The 11,887-nt window shown below is 58.9% G+C and overlaps 2 protein-coding genes across 2 annotated transcripts; one reads left to right on the top strand and one right to left on the bottom strand.

The window, feature by feature from the left end:
- The first annotated feature begins 16 nt into the window (after positions 1-16).
- On the top strand, positions 17-6,812 carry KLHL21 (kelch like family member 21). Its single transcript, XM_066203219.1, has 5 exons — positions 17-84; positions 593-1,638; positions 2,818-3,223; positions 4,688-4,760; positions 5,099-6,812. The coding sequence occupies exons 2-5, from the start codon at positions 600-602 to the stop codon at positions 5,390-5,392; spliced, it is 1,812 nt and encodes a 603-aa protein (XP_066059316.1). The 5' UTR covers positions 17-84; positions 593-599; the 3' UTR covers positions 5,393-6,812.
- A 443-nt stretch (positions 6,813-7,255) lies between these two features.
- Positions 7,256-11,831, bottom strand: ZBTB48 (zinc finger and BTB domain containing 48). The gene is made up of 10 exons (XM_066203220.1): positions 11,398-11,831; positions 11,100-11,317; positions 10,317-10,428; positions 9,858-9,950; positions 9,456-9,542; positions 8,984-9,138; positions 8,670-8,806; positions 8,182-8,346; positions 7,966-8,054; positions 7,256-7,878 (listed from the first exon to the last, which is right to left on the bottom strand). The coding sequence occupies exons 1-10, from the start codon at positions 11,803-11,805 to the stop codon at positions 7,582-7,584; spliced, it is 1,761 nt and encodes a 586-aa protein (XP_066059317.1). The 5' UTR covers positions 11,806-11,831; the 3' UTR covers positions 7,256-7,581.
- Positions 11,832-11,887: the final 56 nt, after the last annotated feature.

Below are 11,887 nucleotides of genomic sequence, written 5' to 3'. Positions count from 1 at the left end.
GGGAGCGGCGGAGGGGCGGGGGCGGTGCCGGGAGCGGTGAACGGAGCGGGAAGCGGAGCGCGGAGCACGGCGGAGAGCGGACCGGTGAGCGCGGTCCGGGAGCGGCTCATAATTATCGGGTGGTTGTGGGCCCGGGCGGGAGAGAGCGGCCCTGGGCTCGCCGCGGGGCCTGGCTGGTGGCGGAGGCAGGACGGGCAGGGTACCGAAGCGTCTAACCTGAGCCCGACCCTCAGCCCCGAGCCGGACCCTCCGCCCGCGCTAACGGCGGTACTCGAGCCGGACTCAGAGCGGAGCTCTGTCGGCGCTCGGGGCCGGTCGTGTGTTCTCCCGGTACCACTGGGCGGCTCCTTCTGAGCGCCAGCCCGGGGCCAAGGGCGCGGGGCTGGGCGCGGTAGCTGCGGGGCCCTGCCACCGGCCCGAGCGGGGCCGCGTTACGCAACGGCCGCTCTCAGGGGGTCCCGGCCGGGACGGGCTCCCCGAGCCACCCGCCGCCTCCTTGCCTGATCTCCACCTCCCTTCCCGCCCCGGGAATCGCTCGGGGGTCGGTCCCAGCGGCTCCGCGCGGGGTGTGACTCAGGTGCGCTCTCCGCAGGCACGGCATGGCGAGCGGCACCGGCGGGACGGCAGCGGCAGCCTCAACCGCGGCGGCGGCGACGGGAGAACCGGCACACGCGGTGTCGTTGCTGCGGGGTCTGAGCGCGCTGCGGGCCGAGCGGAGCCTGCTGGACGTGACGGTGGTGGCCGGCGGGCGAGAGTTCGGGGCTCACCGCGCCGTTCTGGCCGCTGCCTCGGGCTACTTCCGCGCCATGTTCGGCGGGGCCCTGCGCGAGTCGCGGGCCGAGCGTGTGCGGCTGCACGGCGTCGAGCCCGAGTGCCTGGGCAGGCTGCTCGACTTCGCCTACACCGGCCGCGTGGGGCGGCTGGGCCCCGACATCGCCGAGCGCCTGCTGCGCGCCGCCGACCTGCTGCAGTTCCCCGCCGTCAAGGAAGCCTGCGGTGCCTGGCTGGCGCGGCAGCTGGAGCCCGCCAACGCCCTGGACATGCAGGACTTCGCGGAGGCCTTCGCCTGCCCGGAGCTGGCGGCTGCCGCCCACCGCTTCGTGCTGCGGCATGTGGGTGAGCTGGGCGCCCAGCTGGAGCGGCTGCCGCTGCCACGCCTGCTCTCCTACCTGCGGGACGACGGGCTCTGCATCCCCAAGGAGGAGGCCGCCTTTCAGCTGGCGCTGCGCTGGGTGCGCGCTGACCCCGCCACCCGCGCCCCGCTGCTGCCGCAGCTCCTGGCCCACGTCCGCCTGCCCTTTGTGCGCCGCTTCTACCTGCTGGCCCACGTGGAGAGCGAGCCGCTGGTGGCCCGCTGCCCTCCCTGCCTGCGCCTCCTGCGGGAGGCCCGCGACTTCCAGGCTGCCCGCCTCGACCGCCACGACCGGGGGCCCTGTGCCCGCATGCGCCCCCGGCCCTCCACCGGCCTCGCCGAGATCCTTGTCCTCGTTGGTGGCTGTGACCGTGACTGCGACGAGCTTGTCACCGTTGACTGCTACAACCCACGCACTGGCCACTGGCGCTACCTGGCCGAGTTCCCCGAGCACTTGGGAGGGGGCTACAGTGTTGCTGCGCTGGGAAATGACATCTATGTCACTGGTAAGGCGTACAGGGAATGAGGGGAAGCACCAGGGTGGTGGGTTCTGTTTAAAATATGTGGATTGTAGCAGCGACACTTGGCTTTTCCTGGGTAGCGGAGAGTTTGGGTCTTGGCTTGGGTGCCTGCAGCCTGCCAGCAGGCATGGAGACTCCTGGAGTCGGTGCTGGATTTAGCAGCTGGTCTCAGTCCAGGAGCTATTTTGTCATGACTAATGCTGTTGAGCATGCTGGCAGAAGTCACAGATCTTGTAGTTAGAAATTTTTAACCGTCACTGAGGACAGAGGTGATGTAAGAAGGTTTTGAGTTTCTCTCTTTGAAGAAGGTGTTCATGTTCAGAGCCCCCTGAATCACAAGTTAGGCACATGCTTGAGGCAGAGGCCTGTCAGAAAGCCCCAGGTTCCTTCACCAGGCCCTGTGAGTCACAGTACCTTCCCCTGCACAAATCCTGCTTCCTTTCTGGGGCTACAATTACTTCTGTCAAGGTGACACCAATATGTAAATTTGGCTATTAAGCTGCATGCAGATGCCTCCTTTGAACTACATCTCTGTGACAGCTGTAACAAACTGAGGCCCAGGACACTGAGTGCTGTGGAACACCGTGCCCTCGGTGTGCAGGACACGCTGGCAGAGCTTTGAAGAGCAAGTCTCAATGAAGGTGAACAGAAAACAAGGCCCTGCTTTGAGGAAGGGTTGTAAAAACGATGGGCTATCACATGGATGCAGCATGTTTTACAGAGGTTCTTAAGTCCTGTGGGAGCTTCCTAAAGTGATCCCAGGCAGGTCAGTCCTGCTGGGAGCTGTCTGCAGGCTGCTGCTGGGGATCTTGAGTTATTCTAGTCAGTGTCAGTGTAATGCAGGCAAGGCTGGGAGATTCCCGAGCTGACAGCAGCACCACTGCCTTGGCAGCTTCTGGGTAGCAACAGAAGGGGGAGGTGCAAAATGGGAGAGAAGTGGGTGTTACAGGACAGAGGTAATTTAACATGGAAGACTCATTTTGAGTCATAGCTGGATACGGACTAAGAATGCCATGGGAGAAATCCTCCCTGGCTTGCTGGGAATGAAACATTGCAAAACTTCCTTTAAAATCCTTGTGGCACATGTGCCGAGCCAAGCCCTCTCCTCCGTTGCCCTTCCCTTTGTGGAGCCAGGCTCTTGACATGTGTCCTGCTGTGCCACAGGGGGCTCGGACGGCTCCAGGCTGTACGACTGCGTCTGGAGGTACAATTCCAGCGTGAACGAGTGGACGGAGGTGTCGCCCATGCTGAAAGCCAGGGAATACCACAGCTCCACAGTCCTGGACGGGCTGCTCTACGTGGTTGCCTCCGACAGCACGGAGCGCTACGACCACACACTGGACAGCTGGGAGGCCCTGCAGCCCATGCTGTATCCCATGGACAACTGCTCCACCACCTCGTGCCGTGGGAAACTCTTCGCCATCGGCTCCCTGGCTGGCAAAGAGTCCATGGTCATGCAGTGCTACGACCCTGACAGTGACCTCTGGTCCCTTGTCAACTGCGGCCACCTGCCCCCCTGGTCCTTTGCCCCGAAGACCGTCACGCTCAACGGTCTCATGTACTTCATACGGTGAGTAGTGGGAGCAATCGCTTCCCTCCCTCCCTCCCCCTGAGGAGAGCCCACAGCTTTGCTGGGAAGGTGGGTTTTGCAGGTGGCGGAGGGAGGGCCCTGGGTTGGGGCAGCACAGCAGTGCCTCCCCCTGATGGTGCAGGGAGGGCTGTAACACCTCTTTCCGTGTGTTGGTGGGCCTCAAAGAGCTGCCCCTAACTTGTGAAAATATATGAGTGTACCCCAGGGCTGGGGAACAGGCAGGTGTAAATCCATCTGAAGTCAGCAGCACTGCTTGGAAATTGGCTTCTCAGTTTCTTCTTCTCCTGGTTCAGCCCCCCTCGTTGCTATAAATAAGCACATAAGCTCCAAGAAAACGTTAAACTCTAATGCGGGAGAGGACGTCTTCCGTCTCAGCAGAGATAAGAGGGCTGAAGATGAAGTGATTGGTCACTATTTTTAAGTACCTTTCCAAATTGGGACTTAATTACCCATCTGAAGCTGTCCTGGTGGCGCAAATACTTCAGTTATCCGCTTAATTAAAAATAAACGGGAAGGCATGCTAGGGCTGGAGCATTTCATCTCCCTGTGTTGACTCTGAGCAAACAGAGACTTCAGTGATGGCCCCCAGGCACTTCTCTTTCTTTAATCTCCTCTTGGCTTTGCATAAAGTAGCAGCTTTGGCCCAAGACTTTGTATTTGGACCTTTTGGGTCCAGCCAAGTGTCTCGCTGGCAGCTGTTCTGGTCAGCTGGTTTCCGTCCATCCTGTCAGGGTGTTGCAGCTGCCCAGCTCTTTGTCATAACCTGATTCTGTAGAATTTCCTTTTTCTTACCCTTTATAAAATACTGATGATTGACACTTCAGGATTTTCAGATCACTTTGCATCTGCAAGAGTCAGTGAGGAGATGATTTGGGTTAAGTGTTCTTTCCTCATTTCATGTGCTGCACGTGGGCTGCTGCTCTGTGTAGAGCTGTGCGATAATCTTTGGAGGGCAGAGGAGTAGGTTGCAAGTAAAAGTAGCAAACTGGTTTAATAGCTCAGGCTAAAGGCTCTGAGTGATGATCCCGCATGCTGTGACCAGTTTTATACCTATAAATAGAGCAGTGAGGTTCAGGTGCTCTCTGCAGTTGCCCCAGAGTGGGGAGAGGAGGCCCTTGTCTGGCTGCTGGCCCTGCCTGGAGCTGCCTTGCAGCATCTTGATCCCATCTGTGCCTTGGAAGGAGTGAGAGCTCCTCTCCAGCTGCCCTGACCTTGTCCTCCACGCATTCTTGTGTCAGCAGCGCATGTCTCTGAGTCGCAGACGTCCCTCACCTGTCACTGTCGCCCTCCTGTCTGCCGAGCAGGGTGGGTAAGAGAAGCCCTGGAGGATTACGCTGCCTTCCCAGCACTTCTCGCCCCCTGCCCATCTAAATTTGGCTTTGATGAAAAACTCAAGCAGCGTTTCTAGAATGCAGAAGAGTAATTTTGTGTTCTCTTCCCCAGAGATGACTCGGCTGAAGTGGATGTTTACAATCCATCAAAGAACGAATGGGATAAAATCCCTGCCATGCTTCAGGTAGGACATTTTCCCACTTCTAGGATGTCTTAAGTGTTACAAATGAGTTTCATTTACCTTTGGAGAAACAAGAGCTTTTTAGAAGCAGAACCCCTTGTGTGTGGAGCTGGCTAAAGTGTGTTGGAGTCACTGGGAAGACAGTCCTGGATGTGGTGGCATGTCTGAGTGTGCAGCCCAGCGTGTGAAATCTGTGGGCAGAATTGCTTCAGAGCCCAGCCTGCAGCTGGCAGACATGCAGCTCCCTCCAAGCTGCAGCTCCCAGATTGCACCAACCCCCTCGATGGGCTGCTGCATCAGGCAAACACCCCCTGATCATGGTGTGTGTTGTTACCTTGCAGGTTCACGTTGGGGGGAGCGTGGCTGTGCTCGGTGGGAAGCTTTATGTCTCGGGGGGCTACGATAACACGTTTGAACTCTCGGATGTCCTGGAAGCCTACGACCCTGAGACACGAACGTGGAGCGTCGTGGGCCAGCTCCCCGAGCCCATCTTCTGGCACGGCAGCGTCAGCATATTCCGGCAGTTCATGCCAGAAACCACACAGGAGGATGACAGCATCACGCTGGACAACACCATCAGCTTGAGCAGGCAGACCCAAAACCTTCACAACCAGAACCTCAATGAGCTGCCTTAGCACGGGAAGTGGCTTGACAGAGTCCCTCATCTGGAACCTGGGTTGCTTTGGGAGAAGGCTGAGGCAAACCAGTGCTTGGAAACAAGACCATACTGATCACAGAGGAAGCAAGAACTCTGGCTGTTGGATGTGATGCTGTGGGCCTGCAGGCAGCGAGGCCTCCACTGCTTCCCTTGGCTCTTCAGGCAGGAGACAGCGCCGTGCTGCCCACAGGGACCCGAGAGCTGATCCCTGGGGAAAGCACTCGGGGTGAACCACACCACAGCACCGCTGCTTATGGCTTGTGACCGGACACCTTTCACTGGGAGCTCCTTCACCCTGTAATGCTTCGTTTGCCACCAAACTCCTTCCTTCAGTTTCTGTCTTGGGAGGGGTCTGTCTGGTAGGGCAGTGGTCTGGACACCCCCCTGTATTCTGTGCCTCGGAGGGAGACAGGCTTCCTGTGCACATGTTGGGATTGAAAGGTAGTTGTTTTAGGATTTTTTTTCTTCTTTTTATTTGGGGTTTGTAGTTTTATTTTGGCCTGTGTAAGATTTGCCTTTATACTTGCCCAAGTGCCCTGGCCAGGTGGGCTCTGTTTATCTACCTTTGCTGAAGAGCAGATGCGTGCCGTTTACTTGTGGAATGTTTCTGGAAGAAGCAAGAGGCTAAACCTGCAGCATGGCTCCCTGAGAGCAAGTGCTGCACCTTCAGGATAACCCTGAAGTGTGGCAGAAGTTAAGGTGTGGCTGGATGCATTTGGTTTTTTGGTCTTTAAATCTTAGCTAGTAGAGGAAAAAATTGCATTTAAACTGAATTCAGAGATGGAAACCCCGTGTACTCGATCTCTCTCCTCCAGTCTTGCCCCTGGAACAAGAAGCATCCAAGCCCCATTTCCACAGCATCAGCGTCTTCACAGCTTTACAGAAACCTGTTTTGCCCCAGTGCTGTCTGACACTGCTGTGCCCCTCAGCCACGGGGAATCCGGGCTGTTCTGCAGCCTGGAACACTGACAGTGCCTTGAGACCGCCGCGTGCCAGCAGGGAACGTGCGGGGCCCGGCACGGCCGCCCCTGGGTGTCAAAGCCGTGGACAAAGTAGGGGGGCACAGGGGCCCGCAATTCGGGGCAGCTGCTGCTTTTTTGGGAGCAATGGCCAATTCCTGATGGCGCCACAGCCCGAGGCATTTCTGCTGAGCTATAAATAACACACCCTGGCGCACGCGGCCGTGCTCGCTGCTGAACCCCCAGTCCCACCCGCTGAGCAGCTACAGATCTGTATTTATTTTTTTGTAGAATTCATTGTGTTGAATCCTCCAGTACAGTTGAACTCCATCCTTTGAAACAAAGGCATTTTACATTTGCAGATAATGTATTTTTATTCTCATAGTTGGTTTTTAAATTTACTTGCAGCAGTCAAGTTAAATAAAACCTGTTACACAATTCTGTTTTCTGTGAGGGGAAGGGACCTGGAGTGAGATTTTACTGGGAGTTTCTCATTCCAGATACGCTTAAACTGGAGCCTCTCTGCCTCCTTGGTGAGTAGAGGGGCAAAGGGGAGAGAGTACGCCTGCAACTCTGGGGTGTGGGGGTACACAGAGATCTCTCCCCACCCTGGCACCACTCAGGCCATGGTTCTTTCTCCCAGCAACCATGGATTGGGTTATTTGGGACAGTGTATGTCCCCACACATGAGCACAGGCACTTTGTGGCTGCTGGAGTGTGTTTCAAGTGAACTCACAGCTCAGTCATCCCAGTGCTGAGCAGACACAGGTCATGCCCTGCCTTTAATGGGGGAAAGAGCAACTGACAAAAGCTTAACAAAATAAAGGAGAAATAAGGCAGAAGTTAAACGGAGGAGTTAAGGAATGGGCAGAGCCGCTCTCTGTGGGGGAAGGTGAGCTTTAATCACAGGCAGGGTGGGAAGGCAGCACCAGCTCCTCTGGCATCAGAAAGTGAGTCACAGTATGATACAGGGAGGTCAGTCCTATCCCACTGCACACCACGCATGGACACTGACTGGAGTGACCCTTCTGAGACATTTCTTCATTTGACACTCAATCACAACATCATGGTGACACTTCCTTTCCCTGCAGCGTGGGATAGAGATTGGCAGAAAAGGAGGGGAGGGCGCTCAAAAGAACAAGTGTGGCAGAAAGTGGCTCAACTTAATGCTTTACTGAGTTTCAGTGGAAGGGGATAGGTCCCCACACTACGTCTCACAGTCTTCAGGAATCGTTGTGGTTATTATCAGGGATTGCTCAATCACGTCCGCAGGGGGGAAGTTCTCGTTGGAGCAGAATTTCTGCGCAGGGACCTCCTCAGGCAGTGGCCCACGGGCCAGCGACTCCACGATGACCTCGGCTGAGCCCACCTCCAGCTCTGGCGGCGGCTGCAGCACCACCATCACCTCCTTCTCATCCTCGATGATCAGGTTCCGCAGCTTCCGCTGTCGAGGGTTGTAGTTCTCCACTCGGTCGTGGATCTCCATGTGGCGCCTCAAGTGAGCCTGCAAAGGAAGGGGAATGTGGAGAAACCCAGGGAGGGCTGGCTCCCCAGTGCAGCACGGGGGCCCCAGAGCCAGGGAAGGCCTCACCTGCCGTGTGAATTTGTAGCCACACTCGATGCACTCAAACTTCCTTACTCCCTTGTGCCGCCGAACATGGACACGCAGCTGTTCTACCGCTGGGAAAGGAAGCAAGAGCCTGTTGGCAGCAGCTCTACGTCATAGAGGCTCACAGCAATGCCAGCCCACCCACGGGAAGGAGGCAGCTCCTGCAGAGCCCCATGAGGGCTGGAGCCGCCACGTTACCTTTGAATGTCTTCCCACAGATGTGGCAGAAGTGGGGCCGCCCCTCCTGGTGCCGGCTGGCGACGTGCCTCAGCAGCGGCCCCTTCTCCGTGAAACGCTGCTCGCAAAACTCGCAGCTGAACGGCCGCTCCCCGGTGTGCGTCCTGTTGTGCTTGTCCAGACTCGCTGCCGTTAACGGGGAGACAAGGAGAGTGGCTGGTCAGAAGCACAGCCCATGCACCCCATCCCAGGCGATGTCAGGCTGGGCCCAGGCTGGCCAGGAAGGCAAGAGCAGCACAAGCCATTAACTGCCTGCTCCAGCTAAGGATCATGAGCAACACCAGCTCGTTCCCCTTCTGTGCCATGAGAGCAGCGCAGGTAACAGGAATGTGCTTTTCTCGGTATCAGCCTGCACTCACAAGAGCACAGCTTTGCTGGGGAAGCTGCTTTCTGGAGGTCCTGGATGCTGAAGAACAGCACTTGGCATGACCAGCCACAGCCAGGGGTACCTTGTGTCCGGAAGGTCTTGCCGCAGAGATGGCACTGGAAGGGCTTCTCTCCCGTGTGCGTGCGCAGGTGCATGTTGAGGTTGGCTTTCTGTGTGAAGGCGTGGTGGCAGAACTCACACACGTAGGGCCGCTCGTTCCTGTGGGCAGGAAAACGTCACTGTCACCTCTGCCTCCGCCAGCTTCGGCCCCTTGGGTCTCAGCCCAGCATCTCTGGGAAGAGGGTGACTTTCAGCCAACCCCCCCAGGCCTGCGGGGCAGGGACTGCAGCCAGGAGAGCCAGGGTGACCTAAGAGAGGACACAGGTCACATCATACCTGTGCTTGGCCTTGATGTGCATCTGGAGGCCATTGCGGCTCGAGGCCCTGTGCCCACACTCCTCACACACAAACAGCTTCTCTCCGCGGTGCTTGAAGGCCTCGTGCAGGCGCAGCTCTGTCCGGGACAGAAAGCACTTGGAGCAGGTTGAGCACTGCAAGGCCACAGGAGAGGAGGGTGTTAGGATTGGGGTACACCCACCCCAGACACACTCACACCCAGCCCTTCTGCAGCTGCTCCAGGGACCTCCCTGCAGAAGCCAAGGCAGTGCCCCCAGCTCAGAGACACCCAGTGAGATGGGACAGCCCAACAGAGATGAAGTGCTGGATCTGTGGGCTGCTCTTGTACCCAAAAGAACCCATTTCCAGTAGTTCTGTGCCCCACCCCCTCACTAACAGCCAGACATATTGCACCATTCCTTAGGCCAGGTCCACACTCAGGATCACCCTCCCCAAAACTCCCAGTCACTACCGCGTGGGGCTTGGGTGCGCCGTGCAGCTTTATCATGTGGCTCTGCAGGTCCTTCTTCTGCATGAACTGCTGTGAGCAGGAGGAGCACTGCAAGACAGGAGAATGGGGTCAGCTTCTGGCTGCCCGCAAAGAGTGTGCTCAGAGCAAGGGGAGGACTGGCAGGGCAGTAGAACAAGGATTCCTGGTACAGCCACAGGAAGCCTTGGGCTGTGGTGCCTCCCTGCATCACATTTTGGTTCAGAGATGGGGAACAACCCTGAGTGAACTATCATGGACCAGAGAAGGGAACTGGTGTGCTCAGCTCTCAATGGGCTGGGCTGCCCTAGAAGGGAAAGGCTTGCCCCTGCTCAGTGCCAGTGTCCAGCAGCATCCACAGGGATGTTGGATGCAGACCCTGCTGACCTTGTATGGCATCTCCCCGGTGTGTGACACCATGTGCAGCCGCAGCTCCATCCGCCGCTTGAACACCTCCGGGCAGGCCGAGCATGTGAACACCTGTGAGAGGGGTGCTGTTGGCTTCCAGAGGACCCAGAGCCTGACCTGGAGCCCACAGCTCAGCTCCCTGCCCAACAAATGGCACTGGCACCCAGATACAGCATTCAGCCCACACCCACAGGAGCCAAATCTTGTGGAGTCCTGGTGTGCTGGAACACAAGTGAGGGCTGTGTTGTGTGTATCAGGCACGAGTCCCAGGCGCAGGGACCCTGGCTGTGGGGGTCCCAGCCATGGAACACGTGCCACACTGTGCTGACAGGGGTCTGTTTGGAACTGAGCATGGGCTGGGACTGGGAAAAGGCTCCAGTTCCCCTCCTGCCACACAACAGCCATACTCTAGCCCAGCAAGGCAGCTCTTGGGCGTACCTGTTCCGATCGGTTCATGCAGTTCCTGGCTTCGTGTTCCAGGAGATTCTCTTTTCTAAAGTAACATTTGCCACACTTGGAACACTCAAATGGCTTCTCTCCAGTGTGTTTCCTTGGGGGATGCAAATAGAGAATCCCATCACTGCCTGTCAACAGCATCTGCACAGACAGGCCCCGGAGGTCACAGGGAAGGGTGAGGTGGGTACTTCCCCCCACCTCCGCAGTGCTACTATTCACACCCACACTAAAGCTGCTTTTATGCCACTTTTGTGTCCCCTCTACAGCACAGCTGTCAGTGCCCGCTGCACTCCACAGAACACCATTTCTGCAGGGCCAAGATTCTTCCCCAACACAAGTGAAGCAAAGCCTGAGCATTCATTGCAGGGCTATGCCCTGCTCTTGATGATCCACCCTGGAGCTCCTCACAGAGCCCAGCTATGTGTCCCCCGCAACCCAAGAAACTCCTTCCCAGCCTGGGGCAATCTCAAAGCCCAGGATTTGCCATTGGTCCCCTACAGCTAGTGCAGCCCCCGAGGAGCCCATCACATGTCCTTCCTGAGCCACAGCTCAGGACAGTGGCTGCAGCTCTGGGACGCCTTCCATTGACATATAACCCTCCCCCAGGGGCAGAGGAGACCCTCCTTTACCACCCCGGGGGATGGCGAGGTGTCGGAACCAGCTGGCAGAAAGGGGGCCGCCCTTTTTCCCTCCCGGGAAGGGGCCGAGCTGTGGGGGCGGCGCGTCCCCCCGCGCGCAAGGGGAAGGAGAAGCCGGAGCGTTTACCTGTTGTGCACTTTAAGGTAATATTTGCTGAGGAAGGTTTTATGACATGTGGGGCACTCGACCGGCACCGCTGTACCTTTTCTGCTCCCCGGCGCCTTTCCCGGAGCGGGGGGGCTCTTTTTGCTCCGCAGCGCCTTTTTCTCGGGAAGGAGCTCGGCGTCGCCGTCCCCCCGCCCGCCGCCACCCACCGCCGCCTCCTCCGGGGCCGAGGGGGAGCCCTGCGAGGGAACAGCGGCGTCACCGCGCCGCCCCCGCCCGGCCCCGGCCCCGCCGCCCCCCTCCCGCCCCCCTCACGCACCGCCTGCCCGCCGGGCTGCGGGGCCGCCGCGGGCTCCGGGCGGGCGGCGGCGGCGGCGGCGCGGCGGGGCCGCGGGCGGAAGGCGCGGCACAGCGCCACGGCGTCGGGCACGCCGAGCTGCTCGGCGGCCGCCAGCAGGCGGGCGCGGTTGTGCGCCGTGAGCGCCAGGCGCCCCGTGTAGAAGAAGTCGAGCAGCAGCTGGAAGGTGTCGGCGAGGCCGTCGGGCAGCGCCACGGGCCCGCCGGGGCCGCGGGCGCGGAAGAAGCGGGAGCAGCTGGCGAGCACCGGCCAGTGCGCGCGGAACTCGCGGCCGCCCACGCCCAGCGTCGCGTCGCAGAACTGCCCGGCCGCGCGCTGCCGGTTCAGCTCCCGCAGCACCCGCACGCTGTGAGCCGCCGCCGCCGCCATGGCCGCGCACCGGGGGCCGCCGGCATCCGCCGCCGCCGGACGTGGCGTCAGCGGGCGCCGGCAGTGACGGCGGAGAGCGCGG

The sequence above is a fragment of the Chamaea fasciata genome, unplaced genomic scaffold (genome assembly GCF_029207755.1).
Source record: "Chamaea fasciata isolate MVZ Bird 193981 ecotype frontalis unplaced genomic scaffold, bChaFas1.0.hap1 SCAF_23, whole genome shotgun sequence".
Lineage (NCBI taxonomy): Eukaryota > Metazoa > Chordata > Aves > Passeriformes > Sylviidae > Chamaea > Chamaea fasciata.
Note: the sequence above shows the minus strand (reverse complement) of the source record. Positions and strands in the feature narration are given on the sequence as shown.

Bases quoted from the DNA above. Each gene is read 5' to 3' on its own strand.
- KLHL21 (XM_066203219.1), top strand. From the start codon at position 600: ATGGCGAGCGGCACCGGCGGGACGGCAGCGGCAGCCTCAACCGCGGCG. The intron at 3,224-4,687 runs GTGAGTAGTGGG...TCTCTTCCCCAG, and splicing joins GGTCTCATGTACTTCATACG to AGATGACTCGGCTGAAGTGG. The intron at 4,761-5,098 runs GTAGGACATTTT...GTTACCTTGCAG, and splicing joins AAATCCCTGCCATGCTTCAG to GTTCACGTTGGGGGGAGCGT.
- ZBTB48 (XM_066203220.1), bottom strand. From the start codon at position 11,805: ATGGCGGCGGCGGCGGCTCACAGCGTGCGGGTGCTGCGGGAGCTGAAC. The intron at 9,951-10,316 runs GTACGCCCAAGA...CCCCTCTCACAG, and splicing joins GCATGAACCGATCGGAACAG to GTGTTCACATGCTCGGCCTG. The intron at 8,347-8,669 runs GTACCCCTGGCT...CGTTAACGGCAG, and splicing joins CAAGACCTTCCGGACACAAG to CGAGTCTGGACAAGCACAAC.